At 35.2% G+C, this 16,814-nt stretch overlaps 1 protein-coding gene across 4 annotated transcripts in view; it reads right to left on the bottom strand.

The window, feature by feature from the left end:
- LOC107584935 (lisH domain and HEAT repeat-containing protein KIAA1468 homolog) overlaps positions 1–16,814 on the bottom strand; it is a 56,232-nt gene that overhangs the window by 16,940 nt on the left and 22,478 nt on the right. For 2 of the 4 annotated variants that reach the window (XM_016271706.1, XM_016271704.1), the window contains 10 exons: positions 14,723–14,798; positions 12,665–12,760; positions 12,388–12,411; positions 6,068–6,180; positions 5,877–5,967; positions 4,239–4,310; positions 2,268–2,408; positions 1,998–2,162; positions 653–800; positions 211–367 (listed from right to left, as the gene is read on the bottom strand). In XM_016271706.1, coding sequence (XP_016127192.1) covers positions 211–367; positions 653–800; positions 1,998–2,162; positions 2,268–2,408; positions 4,239–4,310; positions 5,877–5,967; positions 6,068–6,180; positions 12,388–12,411; positions 12,665–12,760; positions 14,723–14,798 — 1,083 coding nt within the window. The remainder of the gene's footprint in view (positions 1–210; positions 368–652; positions 801–1,997; positions 2,163–2,267; positions 2,409–4,238; positions 4,311–5,876; positions 5,968–6,067; positions 6,181–12,387; positions 12,412–12,664; positions 12,761–14,722; positions 14,799–16,814) is intronic. The other 2 variants (XM_016271707.1, XM_016271705.1) reach the window with 1 other exon arrangement.

Consider the following 16,814-nt stretch of genomic DNA (forward strand, 5'->3'; position numbering starts at 1 on the left):
ACTTTCTGACCCTTAATTTTCCCTTTTTATAAATAATCTGGGTGGGATGAAGATATTCCTTTTTATGAACACATATGCATGCCATTTAACGCTCTAGGTGTGGCCTGGTGCTCCAACATGAGTGGGTGACCCAAGTTCCTGTCTCCACCTTCAATAAAAATGGCAAAAGAGGCCAAAAGGGGGAAGAGTGTGAGTGAGACATCAACTTACAACTGGTTGACCACCCAGAGCAAACTGTCCCATCCTGTAGTTCCTTCATGCTGGAGCTGATGATCATATAACTGCAGCAGAACTGCCAACTGCTCTCGGCTGCCCACAATGGTGGCCACGTCCTGCAACGGGGAGACTGGCCGCGGGAATCGGGTCACTGCAAGGTCACATTCACACACACACACACACACACACAAGAGCAGATTTTAAAACCATGAATACACCAAAAAAGTATAACTGCGCAAATCATCTGACGTGGCCGCAGCACGTAAATGAAAGAGCACTTTGATAGTGAGCCCAAAACCAGAGAGCAACCTCAACATGGCAGGAACCCTACAGTTACACTGAGTCAGGCGCCAGGTCTGCGTCGCTAAACGTGGCCTGACTGAGAATGTTAGCGAAAAACGCGTGCGTGCACATGTTGATGTTGGCTATCCCTCACCCTCGATTGGAGGCACGTCGCCCTGTAGTTTGGCTCGGCTGGTGAAGGGGGCGTTCTGAAGCAGCACCGCAAACAGAGACGGGATGAGGGACTGAAGTGCTGACAGATACATATGCAGCTTGTGTTCATCTAGACCATATTCACCCTGCTGGAGAAAGAGAAAGAGAGAGAGGGATTTAGGAGTTAAATAACTGAATGGAGCTAAAAGAGCGTGCCTGTAGTGTTGCAGATTTTTTGCTAAGTTACATTGTCAAAATGTCTCTAAATATCCTGAGAAGAATGGCAAAACTTGGTAAAATACTTAAAGATTTCACTCTTAAGAGATAATTCTAGAAAGATTATCTGATTCTAACATTCTATAGATTCAAGATTCCATTCTATAGATTCAAATGTACAACATTTAATAGTTTGGTGTTAAGATTCTTTTTATGTTTTTGAAATAAGTCTCTTATGTTCACAGAGGCTGCATTTATTAGGTCAAAAATACAGTAAAACCAATAATATTGTGAAATATTATTTCAATATAAAATAACTGCTTTCTATTTGAATATATTTTAACATGTCATTTATTCCTGTGATGCAAAGCTGAATTTTAAGCGTTAAAAAGCGCCATTACTGCGGTCTTCAGTGTCACATGATCCTTCAGAAATAATTCTATTTGGTGCTCAAGAAATATTTCTTCTTATTATCAAAATGTGAAAACAGTTGTGCTGCTCTGATATAATATAAATACATTAAAAAATATTATTTGGAATAGAAACTATTTTTCTTTACTTTCACTTTTTGATCAATTTTATGTCCTTGCTGAACAACATTTTTCACTTCTTAAAAAAAAGAACATTTTTATTCTAAATAAATATGCAATTCAGAAAAGATGAAAGACTTCATTCTCAAGATACAAATATAACATATTTGAAAATTAGATTCCAAATATTCAATGTTCCATATTTTCAAAATGTTCACGTAATTCTATTCTAAATAGATTGAAAGATTCCATTCTAAATATTAAATTCTGAAAACAAGACTCAAAAGATTCTATTTTAAAGATAATATAAAGGATTTGATTGAGACTTAATATTCATTTAAAAAAAAGATTAAATTCAAAAAGCTTTCATGGTTTCAAGCTAAAAATTAACTTCTAAAATGATTCTAAGGTATTATTCCAAATATTAAAGTTCCATTCTAAATATTCAATCCAGAAAAGATTGAAATATTCTATTCAAAAATAAATTTTTATAGTTTAAAAACGTGCCAGATGAAGTCTAAACATGCAAAACCAAAAGAAAATGTGGAACGAGGGTCCTCACAAGGTCGTAAGTTTGTGTGTGTACGTGCTGGTTTTCACCTTGAGCAGCTTCTCGATGCGTGTGAGGAGCGAGGGGATGAGCTGGGACTGTAAGTTGCCCAGTTCTGTGCACCAGGCAGCGAAGGCTGGAATGAACACTTGGTGGGTGGCACTGACCACCCTCTCTGATGGGTCACCCAGAGACAACAGCATCAGCTCAAAGCCCTGTTACATAACCATATACAAAATAAAGCAGACATACACTAGTAAAATAAGTATAAAAAGTGTAAAAACACTGGATTGCGCTTGAGCGGCAAAACATGCACACACCTGGGAGTATTTGTCTGGGTCGTCAATGTAGCCCATTATAATGCCTAAACTTTTCACCACTGCCTCTCGAACCATATCAGCTTTATCTTCTGCCAACATTTGCTGGAGCATGGACAGAACCAGAGAGCTTCGAATCTCCTTCTGCAGACACACACATATACTTGTATTTCCATGCCAGCTCTGAATTGCATACACAACATCTTATTTTGTATTCTGCTGTGTTTAGGTTAAATGATTAAGTGTTCATTCTCATGAGGAAGTGAGTAAACATCAGACTCTCCATTACAGACTAGAGCATACAAAGGCAAAAAAGGCACACCACCAACAATCAGAGCTCCGTTTGAGCCAAATCAGTTCAGATGTATGTGGGCCAGTGTTTCATAGCATTAATAAATGAGCAGCCCGCTGAGCCTCTGATAACTCTATGATATACAGCCACTGTAAACTCCAGTTACTCCAGTCTTCAGTGTCACATGATCCTTCAGAGATAATTCTAATATGCCGATTTGGTGCTCAAGAAACACTTCTTATTACCAATGTTGAAAAACAGTATTTTTGTGGAAACTGCAACGTTTTTTTTTTTTTAAGAATTCTTTGATGAATAGAAAGGTCAAAATAACAGCATTTATTTGAAATAGAAACTATTTGACTTTACGGTCACATTTTGTTTTTAGCAATTGAATGTGTCTTTGCTGAATAATATTAATTTCTTAAAAAAGGTAAAAATATTGACCTCAGATTGTTGAACAGTTGTGTTAAAGACTGGAAAATGTTATTCTTAATAAATATGCAATTCAGGAAAGACTGAAAGACTTCATTCTCAAGATTCATATATAATAGATTTGAAAATTAGGTTCCAAATATTAAATTATTAAATGTTCAAATGATTCTATTCTAAATGGATTTAAAGATTTCATTCTAAATATGAAATTCTAAAGATCTGAATATGAAAATGGAGATTTGATCATTTGAGTCTAAATATATATTTTAAAAGATTCAAAAGATTCTATTGTAAAGACTGAATGCAAAAAGGATTCAAAGATTCTAGTCTAAAGATCCAGTTCTAAATAGTTTCTAAGGCTGTTTTAATAGATGAACTGCCTGCGAAGCGCTTAGTACGGAAAAAATTCCATTCTAAATAGATTCAAATATTTCATTATAAAGATTCCATTCTAAATAAATCCAAAGATTCCATTCTAAAACAAAATGATCTATTTTTGATCAATTTAACATATCCTTGCTGAATAAAAGTATAGAATAAATTAGAATAATTTCTAAAAAAATTAATTAAAATAAATAAATGAATAATAATTACAAAAAATTGTACTGACCCCAAAAATGTAATGTCAAAATGTTATCCTAAATAAATATGCAACTCAGAGAAGATTGAAAGACTCCATTCTCAAGATTCAAATATAACACTTAAAAAAAAAATACATTCGAAATATTCAATTACTAAATGCTGTTGTTTCTATTCTAAATGGTTTCAAAGATTCCATTCTAAATATTAAATCCTAAAAAATGATTCAAAAGATTCCATTTGAAAGAGTCAAATATAAAAGATCTGATCATTTGAGTCGAAATAATAATAAAAAAAAGATTCAAAAGATTCAACTAAATATTAAGTGCAATAAGGTTTCAAAGATTCCAATCTAAAGATTCAGTTCTAAAATGATTCTAAGGCTGTTTCATAGCACTAGATGAACAGCCTGCTGAGAGTGATGTACAGCTACTGTAAACAAACAGCATTCCTCCATAGCAACACATACAGACATGATCAAAGTGGACACAAATGCCAACAGATTTTGCACTATGCTGATATATTGATGCTTTTGCTCGACTACCATTCACCCCAGTGATCTTGGACGTCTAGTGTTTTAGCGATCACTAACTGTGACATTGTTGAAAGGTGTACATGATTAATGTGTCCCAGTTAGACTGCTTTTATATTAGAGGAATGCAGTCTCTTACGGGTAAATAAGGGGCCAGGGCTCCACATGCTTCCGCCACCAGAAGTCTTCTCTCTGGATACTTGTGGTTGATCTGAGCGAGAGAAACACACATGTGACAGACAGCGAAAGACACAACACGGCAGCATCAGTTCCAGCTCTGACCACAGGACTGCATACCCACCCGCACCCTCTCTAAACCACATTAGCTCATATTTTTCAGTGTTAAACGCTGAAATTGTTTAGGTTATTTCCTCAGAGGAAATAGCTTTCCATGTGGGGAGATGCGAATGTACTGTACTTTTGAGAATTTCCTTAACATGACGTTGTGTACCAAGCCATGGACATGATCTACAGTGGCTTCAAAATGTTTTTGGACAATTTAATTCACACTTTAAGTTTGAGAGTCATTGTAGAAATGATAGAATATTTATAAATATATGGATAAAACCTTTCTGAGCCATTTTGTAACTACTTTTACATTTTTAAATACATTTTAACCAACTGGTCTTTCAAAATCTTTTAGGATACTTTTTGAAACGTAAAAAAAAAAAGTGTAATTATTAAAACCTACAAAAAATAAATAAATAAATATTCAATTACTGTGTGTTTTTTCTGCATTTATCCAATAAAACTCTTAAGACTAAAAAGATTCCATCCATTTTTTTTCACCTAAGTTTAAGTATTAAAATCTAAAAAGTTTGAAATATTTGAAAATTCAGTATTCAATTATTGTTTACTATGTCCAAAGAAATCTAATTACTCGAAGTCTTTAATTACATACACAAGATTCAAATAGAAATGTTTTTTTTTTAATTGACCAAATATTTAATTTAAAAGTTTAAATTCCATTCGAAAAATGTTCAAATATTCTATTGTCAAGATTACTTTCTAAATAGATTCAAATATGCTAATTCTAAAAGGATTCAAAGATTCCACTGTAAAAAATAGTCAAATACTCCATTATAAAGATTCCACTGTAAAAAGGTTAAAATATTCCATTATAAAAACTCCATCAATAGATTCAAAGACGGAATTCTAAAAAGAATCAAAGGTTCCATTGTAAAAATATTCAAATATTCCATTATAAAGATTCCACTGTAAAAAGGTTAAAATATTCCATTGTAAAGACTCCATTAATAGATTCAAAACGGAATTCTAAATGGAATCAAAGGTTCCATTCTAAAAATATTCAAATAACCCATTCTAAAAAGACAAAAAAATTGAAACTGATCAAGTAAAAGCTAAAAATGCTAAAAAAAATTTAAGTTTGACTTAAATGTCCAAATACGTTTGAGACCACTTTAATGCACCATATTCTACACTTCCATAGTACTTTTTCCAAGTCCACTTATAATGTTAGTAAAGGTTTTTGACCCCAAAAGTCGTTACAAATGTAGTTTTCCATGACATTTTTACACTTCCTCTAACCCTGATAAACAGTAGCTTATTTTGCCACTGCATCTTCTATATGCAAATCATCCATGCTTTGATTGGCTAACCTTCTCACATATAAAAACTATTACAGATATATAGATAAAAAAGTTCTTAGGATGTAACAAAATTGTTGTTTTGACCATTTGGTTTGTGTGACTGACAGAGTATGCCTACACAGTTGAAAAGCAATTATGTGGAGAGTGTGTATGAGTACAGAACTAACCTGTTCCCAGCACTGTGGCAGGAGTTCGGCTTCCACCCGAGTGGGACCCACATGCCGGGCGAATGCCACACACCCGGTCAGAATCATCTGCCTGGAGAGGAAGATTACAGCAGAGTGTTATCAAACTCATAACAAAACCGATTTTTTTTTGGTCAGTTTACACATGAGCAGATGCCTAAATGTGCACACACCTCTGCTCATCGTCAGGTCTCTTGATAAGATTAAAGAGGATGTGCAGTAGCTGGTCTCTTTCTTTGGGCTCGGGATGCAGGCAGGCCGTACACAGAATGAGAGGAATCAACTCCTGTGGACACACACAGGAACGCAGGTCAAAAAACATGCACTGCACAGGGAAATACACACACGCATGCATCTCCTGAGACCATCCCAATAGGCTTGGACAAGGAACTTCTGCAAATAGGTATTTGAGGATATGGGAAAAGCTACTCTATTGAAGAAACACCTTCACCACAGAGGAGAGAGTCTACAAGCCACTAAATCGCAGCACCAACAAGGGCTGGGTGATATATGGGATATTCACGGCATGTTTGGAACTAAATTGTTGGTGATATAATATTTAAAACACTGTGTATACTGAAATTATTTAGATTTGGTCATTAAGTTTCCTAAAAACTCTCAATTTTCACAATCGAACAATTCTCAAGTTTGAAAGCATTTAGATTTTAACTTTAAAAATAATGTTAGTGTTAAAATAAATTAATAAAAAAATAAAAATAAAAATAAAATAAAAAAAAACAGTAATTCAATGTCATTTAGTGTTTTTATTTTTTAAGTTGCATGGCATTTTTATTAAGTAAAAAATACATTTCCAAACGTGTTAACAAATACATATATATATATATACACACACACACACATTTAAAAATATTTATAATTAATTACATTTATATGATTTTTGTTTTATGACGTTACCATTTTCTGTCTGGAAAATAATTTTTATGAATTTAGTTATCTTTGTACATTTGCATGACATTCCTATGATCTTTTAACATTTATTAAGCCTGGAAATCACACATTTGAAATTCTCTGATATTTCCAGGTCTATGGAAACCCCACATATATTGGTGCATATATATGAAATTTAATTAAAGATAATTATTCCCTGTTCACTTAATGCAAAGCTACTTGGGGAAAAAACTTTTTTTTAAAATTTTTAACTGGAATTTATGGCTGTATAATGGTTTGGTTTAAAAAAAAAAACTTTTCAGAACAAACAAATAAATATAGAAATAAACAGAATTTTGTCAAAAGGCTCAAAACTATTGATATATATTGCCCAGTACTAGCACAAAGACATATTGAAGCGCATGTCTGTATCATCATGCGTGTATGTGGATGTAGACTCTTAAGTATGTACAAAGCCATTTAGCCATGTAAATCTGTGGTTGTTTACCATAACAGTGAGAAGCAGTTATGAAAAACCTCATCAGCACAACAGATATCGCATTACAGAACAGGCAGTGTGCCCTTGGTCCAAGTCTCATGGCCAAACAGTGGTTATTAGCCCCGTTTTCCACGAAGACCAAGAATAGAAACAACAGATCAGGATTCCCATGAAGATTAGACACAGAAGTGTTTATTTTCTCTAGATTTATCTCATCTTGAGACGTGACTGTGGCAAGAGCTCAGCCTCAAACAGACACTTTAAAGTGAAAGATAGTCAAGTAAACATGAAGCAAGACTGCAGGCTGTTTGACGCTGTGCTTGTTTGTTTGGACGGCTCTTTCAATACACCCGTTTCTGGGGGGGAGAAGTTACCTGCCAAGAGTTAAAACCATAATTGTATTTGGATTTCAGAGATGTTATGAAACTAATGGTTGGTCTGTTGGAGACGGCAATGAGCCGTTTCATCAGTAGTGACTTTGTGTGAGAGTGTGGCATTATGAGTTAGCAGCGTCGCCTGCACCTGGACGAGAGCTTTCAACAGAGCCACATTTATGAAATATTTTATTTGGCTCTGGCCCAAAGTGAAAGTGTGAAAATGTGTGAGTGGAAACAGAACTTTTATGGAAGAGCTACTGGAAAAAGATTAACGATTAGAAGCAGGCATTACGAATGGGAAGAGTATTAAGGCATTAAGAATGGGAACCAATAGATAATTGCACACACTAATCGTATTTGGGCCCTGTTTAAACTATAGAGGATGCTTCCAAGAAAAACAGCATTTTTATAAAATAAAATAAAAGGAAATAATAATCTCATCGCATAAAAAAAAAAAACAACAACACACAAATTATTCTAGACCGTTCTGACACTTTGACCAAAGAATTCCATATTGTTGTTATAACAGTGTATTTTGTTTTGTAATTCATAACTAACATTTTTTTTAAATATATAATTTATGAATATAATGTCAGTAACACTTTACAATAAGGTCCCATTAGTTACTGTTAGTTAATGTATTAACTAACATGAACAAACACTGAACAATACATTTATTACAGTATTTATTAATCTTTGTTAATGTTAGTTGATGAAAATACAGTCGTTCATTGTTAGTTCATGTTAATTCACAGTGCATTAACTAATGTTAACAAGCACATTTTAATAATGCATTAGTAAATGTTGAAATTAACATTAGCTAAGATTAATAAATGCTGTAGAAGTATTGTTCATGCTTAGTTCATGTTAACTAAGGTAGTTAACTAATTAACCTTATTGTAAAGTGTTACCATAATGTCTTTCTGTGATGCATTTCACTAAAAAAATTAACTACTTGTAATTGTATTTAGGTCCTGTTTTAAACTATAAGGAAAATTTAACTACACCAAAAAACAATCAAACTCTCATTTCATTAGATAACAAAACAGAGGATTCTAGAGGGTTCTTACACTTTGACCAATGATTTTCCATGAATTTACCCTAACGTTCCATTATTTTGTAATTTTGAAAAATAACTTTATATCTTGTTGTTATAACAATGAATATTGTTTTATTATTAATAAATAAAAATGTTTTTGTTTTAAAATGTCTAAATAAAATGGCTTTGTGATGCATTTTGCTTGACAACCTCACTTTAATTATTTATAATACATTTATAATAAATACATTTTTTTATCAAATGCAATGACATTTGTTTGTGGCTGAAGTCTCCAAACACTTTTGGGCCAATGTTGCTACAAAAAGGCAAACAATAAAATCTGTTCTAAACTCTCACTAAACAAAGAAAAAACAAAAAACAAAACAAGAACTTGCACGTTTGGATTCCTTGTCACTTTATATCTTGTTGTTATAACAATGAATATTGTTTTATTATTAATAAATAAACATGTTTTTGTTTTAAAATGTCTAAATAAAATGGCTTTGTGATGCATTTTGCTTGACAAACTCACTTTAATTATTTATAATAAATACATTTTTTAATCAAATGCAATGACATTTGTTTGTGGCTGAAGTCTCCAAACACTTTTGGGCCAATGTTGCTACAAAAAGGCAAACAATAAAATCTGTTCTAAACTCTCACTAAACAAAGAAAAAACAAAAAACAAAACAAGAACTTGCACGTTTGGATTCCTTGTTACTCCAAATGGTTTCCCATGAAAACTTGTATCTATATGCAAATTTTCAGTTATACCATCAGCCTGCATTGACTCATTTCTTAAACACAAAGGAAATCAACTGCTCCATTTCAAGATAATTACCAGCAGAAAGCAAAGAGGCCCAATCAGAAATACACCCATATATGCAAACACACCAGACCTAATTCTGCAGTAAGAAGGGGGTTTTGGACTGTTGCAAACACACAGTGTAATGGTTGCTATATTTGATGTCTTATCAGTTTTACATGGTAATCAATAACTTGAATGGTCTTTAATTTGAAAGACTTTATCTTTACAATAAAGTTCTTCTAGGAGTGCAGATGACAGGAATCATATCGCAAGGCAGGTGTTCCAGCAGCGCCTGATTAGTAATTGTTCTGCACCAGATGAGGGGAAAACTGAGGGTGTGTCAGAGTGTGAGTGTGTCTGAATTCAAGGAAGGAGGTTACGAAGCCAACAGAACTAACAGGCAAAGCTCAAAGTCCAGTTTAGCAAGGAGATCTCTACTCTCGTGCGGTGTTTGTTATTACCCGACTTCAGCCTGGAAAGCATCCAATCCATCTTAAACCGTCACCTGGCTCCCGTAAAACAGAACTGCCCTATGCAAATCAGAGGGGCCCGATGAGGGAAATGCTGTGGAACTTACTTGGAATGGTACACACCTTTGGGTCTGCTCTCAACAGATGTGAAATGTGTGCACGTACCTTAAGTTTTTTTTTCTTTTTTCAAAATTTTAGTCATTTAAACCAAATCAGCTCTGTAATAGGGAGGCAAAGAAAACACTTTAAACTCAGACCAGGTTTCACCGTCGGCTGAAATGCAGGCACTGAATTAATGCAGCCTGAAGCACAGAAAAATCACAGCATAGAAATGTTCCATTGGCTTGGCTGTCAAAGTTTAATTTGGAATTATTTGTCTAAAATTGCTATTTAGTTTTTTGTTAAAAAAATTTGACAGCTACTGTAAACGGCTAACAGTTGGACTAATTTATTTGCAGAAAAAAAATATGACTTTTTAATTATTATTAAGAATTTTACTAAGCTAACAAACAATTTTAGTTAACTAAAAATTAAACTATATATTCATTGAACAATGTTGCAATTTATGTTGCTGTTGCAATCATTTTATGAAAGCAACAAAGCAAAAAATGTATTTCTTACTTAGTATTTTTGTCTTGTCTTCCCATTACAACTATCGAAACATTCTTAAATCAAGATATATTAACTTGAAAAGCATTACAAAATAAGATATTAAGTTTTGTTTTCTGAAAAATGTATCAAAATTGAGAAAAACTATATATGCAAACGTGCAAGAAAAATAATCTTGTTTTTACTTTGAATTAAGATTTTTTTTTTTTTTACCCCAGTGTCAGATATTTTTCTTGTTTTAAGCAAAGACTAACATATACATTTAGATTTTTTTTTGTCCTCAGAAAACAAGACTTCTTTTTTTTTTTAAAGTTTTGCTTTTCAAGTAAACGTATATTAATTCAAGAATTTGTAGATATTTGTGCTGGAAAGCAACAAAAACACAAAGTAAGAATGTTTTTTTTTTTTTGCAGTGAATAAGAAACTTCAAGGGGCAGTCACACTAAACTTTGGGGATGCAACATGTCTTCAGACACTGCAGACGAGGTATGACCTCATAGATGAGATATGACGTCACACTCTATAGTGCTTTTTTTTTGTTTTTTTACGCAAATTCAACAAATATATAAATAATGAAAAATCTAAAATGTTAAAATATACAATTAAGTTTTTTTCTTGCAGCTCTAATGTTTTTCATTCTTTAAATTCAGCTAAGAGGTTATGCTGTGACATATCAATCTTCTATTGGTCACACATCTTCATGTAATATAAAATTAACTTTGGAACGCACTGAAATGTGAAACGTCTGTTGCTGGTCTACCGTATTCACATGCATATGAACGCAAGTCATTGGAACAAAAAGTGTAGTGCGACTGCCCCATAAGACTGAATGTTTTACCACAGTTATGCGTTTTTAGGCACGCCACTTTACATCCTGCTTATGAATACTCTTTAATAGTAGTAGCTTTTAAAAAAGCTTTTAATACTCCTGAGTGCAAGATTAGCCAACAATATTTTTCTGTTATGCTTCCCAGGAAGAGAAAGACATTTTAAAACACATTTTTTTCAAAACTGTTTTCCCAGTTTAGTCACGTATGTATTGCTTGTTTTGCTGCATTTACTTTATCATAAATATTCCAACAAAAGTTCAAATGATTAAAAATGTAAATGTACATACAGTGGGGAAAAAAAGTATTTAGTCAGCCACCAATTGTGCAAGTTCTCCCACTTAAAAAGATGAGAGAGGCCTGTAATTTTCATCATAGGTATACCTCAACTATAAGAGACAAAATGAGAAAAAAAAATCCAGAAAATCACATTGTAGGATTTTTTAAGATTTTTTTTCTCATTTTGTCTCTCATAGTTGAGGTATACCTATGATGAAAATTACAGGCCTCTCTCATCTTTTTAAGTGGGAGAACTTGCACAATTGGTGGCTGACTAAATACTTTTTTGCCCCACTGTAAGCTTCGGAAAAGCATTACATAAATAAAAAGGTATTATTTATATATCATTATAAACCATAAAAAATATACTACTACTACTAATAATAATAATAATATTATAAATAATAATTTATAAATTGTTTCATTATAGATTATTACTGTGAATTAGTAAAAAAAAAACCTAGTCTAAAAAAATGACATTTAGAGCTTCATCAGTTTAGATGTTCAGTACAAAGCAAAAGTTTGCATTTAAAAGTTGAAAATAATCATTCAATAAAAATGTATAAATGGAAATGCATTTGAGTCACTGACAACTAAGGAAGCTGATGAAAAGCCAAGCCAACTGAAAGGTCAAAGGTCACACGCATGATGAAGGAAGGAGGGCTGATGTGAGAACATGCCGATGTGTTCCACTCACCTGACAGAGGTGTACAACCATTCTCTATCGGTGCAGTGAGATGCATGCACAAAAGCAAGAGAAGAAATGAGTGAATAGAACAAAAGAGAGAGAGGTGGATTGGGTTGGGGGCATAGAGAGAGAGAGAGACACACACAACTGCTATGGAAAACAATAAGTTGAGTCATTGTTGAATTAAGAATAGAATGAGAGGAGAAGCCAGCCGCAGTGGACATGGAAGCCACAGTGGCTGATGGAAGATGAGCTGGGGCTGTTGGGTCAAAAGGTCATTGGTTACCTCTCGCTTGGCCAGCAGGACGTTGGGTACGATGTGTGGCAGACAGCGGCCCAGCATGAGCATGACGCTCTGCTCACTGTCAGCGATTCGAGACACCTGAGAAACGAGCGCACTTGAATTAGGCACAAAAATGTCGCCACAAAGACCAGCAGAGGCAAACACGTCAGACATTTCATTTAATCGCACGTGCCTAAAAATGACTGCATAGCTGCAACCCGAGAACCTTTTCTGCTTTTGTATTCTGGACATAGAAGACACTGTGAACTCTGTGACCTCTCAAACGTACCTATTATTCTGAAAGCAACTGAACCACTTCTAGTGCACTTCTTTCTGTTCTAATGACTGGTCATGATAGTTTAAAGGAAGAGTGCACTAAAAAAAAAAAAACTATGATTGTCGGCATTTATTCGCCCCTCATGTTTGTTCCAAACCTTTTTGACTATATTAACAAAACAAAAGCACCATAAAAGTGGTGCATATGAAGGCATTGTATAGCTTTGTGTGATGAATAGACTGAAATTTAAATCATTATCCGTTGAGAATCTTCCTCTCCAGTGAGCATAGAGTCAGTGACTTTATAACCAAATCCGTGTTATTTTAGTATTATTTATATAATATTATATTACTTATTCATATTTTGAATCAGCTTTTTTTTTTATCAAAGTTTATGCTTTAGCAATTTTGATATCTTTTTAAAAATATTTCTATTTAGCTATTATTTAATATTCTTTCAGTTTTAGTCATTTTACTACTTAAAGGTCCCCTGAAATGCTTAGAAACACGCAGCGTTACTCTGTGTTGACATCATTTGAACTGAAACAGGAAGACAGGGTGGGACATATCAAGCCGCCCCGCCCCTTTTTAAAATAGCCAATAGCGTTCGTAGCAGAGTGTGTGTGCGGTGCGGTGGTTAGCGTGACACAGCGCGAAACCAAACTTCTTTTTTTCCTCAATGGAAAGCATATTTACACTGTTTTAATCGTTCCCTGTCCCCTCTGTAGTGCACTACGTGCCATTTACTGTACAGAAAATACTAATTCTGTGAACAAGTGCTCGATTTCAGCCACGGCTTCAGCGTCTATTTTATAGTGTAGGGGGCGGGCGCTTCGGATTCTAGAGAGCATTTGATTGTTCAGAAGGTTTGATGAGAAGCTGAAGTACGACGTGACGTCAAAAAAATCATTGAGCCGTTTTGGCAGAAGTAATGATCTGCAAGCTTTGAATGCTTATATCTTCTAAATGCGAATTTTGTCACTGTTTTGGAGCGCACTGCCTTATAGATAACCTTAAGACTAACATATTGATACTAACACCCAAAAAACTTTAATTTTGATTTCATGGGGACTTTAAACTTATTTACTTCAGTTAGTTGACAAGGCAACATTTTTGTTTAGGTTTAAGTTAAAATGTAAGTTTTTCATCAGTTATTTAAATTTTGTTTTATTTCAGTTTTATTTCAATTATTGAAAATTATTTTTAGTAGCTTTAGTTTTATTGAACACTAACAACACACTTAACTGAATCAGTTTGCTTAATGAATGAATCATTGAGACTTGGTTTTGTGTGCTGGATCTATTAAAAAACTTAAATTATTTATGAAAGTTAAAAGAATGATGACTTTGGGGGAAAAAAAAAAAGAAAGATTCATTCATGAAATGAAAATGTCACCTACTTAAGAGAGTTAATGGACAGATTTTCAGTGAATAACTACTTATATTTGGTCTGTTCGTCACACAGTGCTATTGTATGGCTTCAGAAGATTTACAGGAATACACAGTGCATTAGGAGCTTTTTATTGAAACATTTATGGTGTTTTTAAAACCTTTTTAACATTAGAGGCTGCAGGGTATTCACTGTAATTGCACTGCCAATTCAAAAGTGAAAAAAATCTCCTTTTGTGCTCCATATAAGACAGTCAGTCACACTGATTTGAAACCACATGAAGGCGAGTAAATAATGACTGACTTATTTAGATGAACTATCTCTCTAAGTGTCACAACAGGGAGACCCTACATGTGCTTGTGCTTTTGTTCCTGTATGCTACCCGATCCCACTCACCTCTGAGCCCAGCCGACTGTCAGCAGACATTCGACAGAAGGACAAAAGTGCTTGGTGGAAGACCGGAGACAGCTTTCTGCACAAGCAAACAAAACATGATTTAACAAGCCACCTCCACCTCCGGTTACCAATAACTCTACATATTAGCCCAGCTTTCCACAGCACAGAGCAAAACGCTGATAAAGGAACAGTCAAAACAAGGAGAGGGTAATTTGTCTGAAACAGCCTAGAGGGGTAAAAGTCCATCCGGAGCAGATGTGCAAAACGCCAGTCAGCACTGCAGTAAGATTTGGATGAGGACCGCAATAGTGCTTAATGCAGTGCTGCCATCTATTGGCCATAACAGCTACGTTAAAAAATATGCTGCCTCAATTGTCTACAGCAGTGGTTTTCAATCCTGGTCCTGGGGACCCACCGCTCTGTACATTGTTGATGTCGCTCTTATCTGACAGACTCAGTTCAGTTCATGGAGCTCTCACCTAATGAGCGGATGATCTGAATCAGGTGTGCTAAATAAAGGAGAGAAAATGTGCAGAGTGGTGGGTACCCAGGACCAGGACTGAAAACCACTGGTCTACAGTCTAAACAGAATAGGTTACTGACTCTTCCGGATCAGACTACACGATTTTAGCTCGATTTTGCCAAGATTTGCTTGACGTAGGGTGTCGTGGGGATTCGTAAACGGCAATGGGCGTCGGGACGCAAGATTCCATCGTTTCAGCACGTGTAGGGTGTCATAGTGGACGACAAAAGATTCTGCGTCTGCGATGCTTCACGACATCACGACTAGCATGTTGAATTTTTTTTCTGTCGTCCACGACGAGTTCTGTCACATTGGTGACGTTGACCAATAGCAGCACAGAAGCCATTTCATACACAGGTTTCAAACATGGCAAAACGAAAGAGAGATGATGGTGCTGCTAGGTGGAATTAAGAGATGGAGGAAAGGTTCGTGGAGCTGTGGCAACAGTACTCCTGCATGTATGATGTGTCATCGAGGGACTACCACGACAGAACAAAGAAAGAAAAATGCTGGCGAACTATAGCGGAAGCGCTTCAGCAATGTTTACACTCTTGTTTTCGGAAGGCAGTCACTAGTTCCGCCTTCTCAATGACATCACGCACGTCGTTAAAGACGGCACGCGATGAATGGTCGGGAAGCAACGTGTAGTCTGACATGTTTCTTGTCCACGACACGACAAGATTTTAGGAGTCAAAATCGTGTAATCTGACACAGTGACTATCGTGACCGACAAAAATATTGTGTAGTCTGAACCCGGCATTAGGCTACGTTCACACTGCGAGCCTTAGTGCTCAATCCCGATTTTTTTTCTCAGATCCGATTTTTTTGTATAGCGGTTCACATTGTTGTTTAAATGTGGCCAATATCAGATTTCCAGTGTGAACAGATCATGGTTCTGAACTGACCCGTATGCGCAAAAGAACGATTTGAACAGGGTTTCCAGATTTTCCACAACAAAATCCACCCAATTCTTTCTCAAAACTAGTTCAAAACTAGCTCAATCATGTTCAGGTGGTAAACACTGCGCTAGTGAGGTCGCGTCAACCCACGAAGTTGAGAAACATCCCACGGCCATAGAGGAAAAAGTAGCCCAATTCCACGGGTGGACTGTGGATTTGGCAATACTTGCGCAGCGCGACGTCATTTGGAAGTAAACACGGAGGATATAAAGTAAGCGATTATGCATTTATTTACAGTGTGATCTGCTGCAGAAGCCAGCGAAATTATGCACAGGTAATATGAAAATATAAAGACAAGGATGTGACAAATGAAAGCAGAGTTTTGAAACGTTTATGATACGAGCCCTCATGTTTTGCTTGTAGAGTTGTCACCGTAATACACATGAGTTCTGATACATCACACTTCCACTGATTACCTTTCGCTACTGTCTTGTTAACTTTGGGTATGTAAAATCTTTGAAGTGTCTCCCGTCTGCGCGGAATTATGACGAATGTCGATCTAAAGTGACATAAAAGCCGCATGAAATCATGACATGGATCGGATTTAGTAGCACATATGGAAGTGGCACAAATCAGAATTGAAAAGATCAGATTCCATGCGGTTTGTGCT

Source organism: Sinocyclocheilus grahami, unplaced genomic scaffold (assembly GCF_001515645.1).
Source record: "Sinocyclocheilus grahami isolate Dianchi unplaced genomic scaffold, SAMN03320097.WGS_v1.1 scaffold65.1, whole genome shotgun sequence".
NCBI lineage: Eukaryota > Metazoa > Chordata > Actinopteri > Cypriniformes > Cyprinidae > Sinocyclocheilus > Sinocyclocheilus grahami.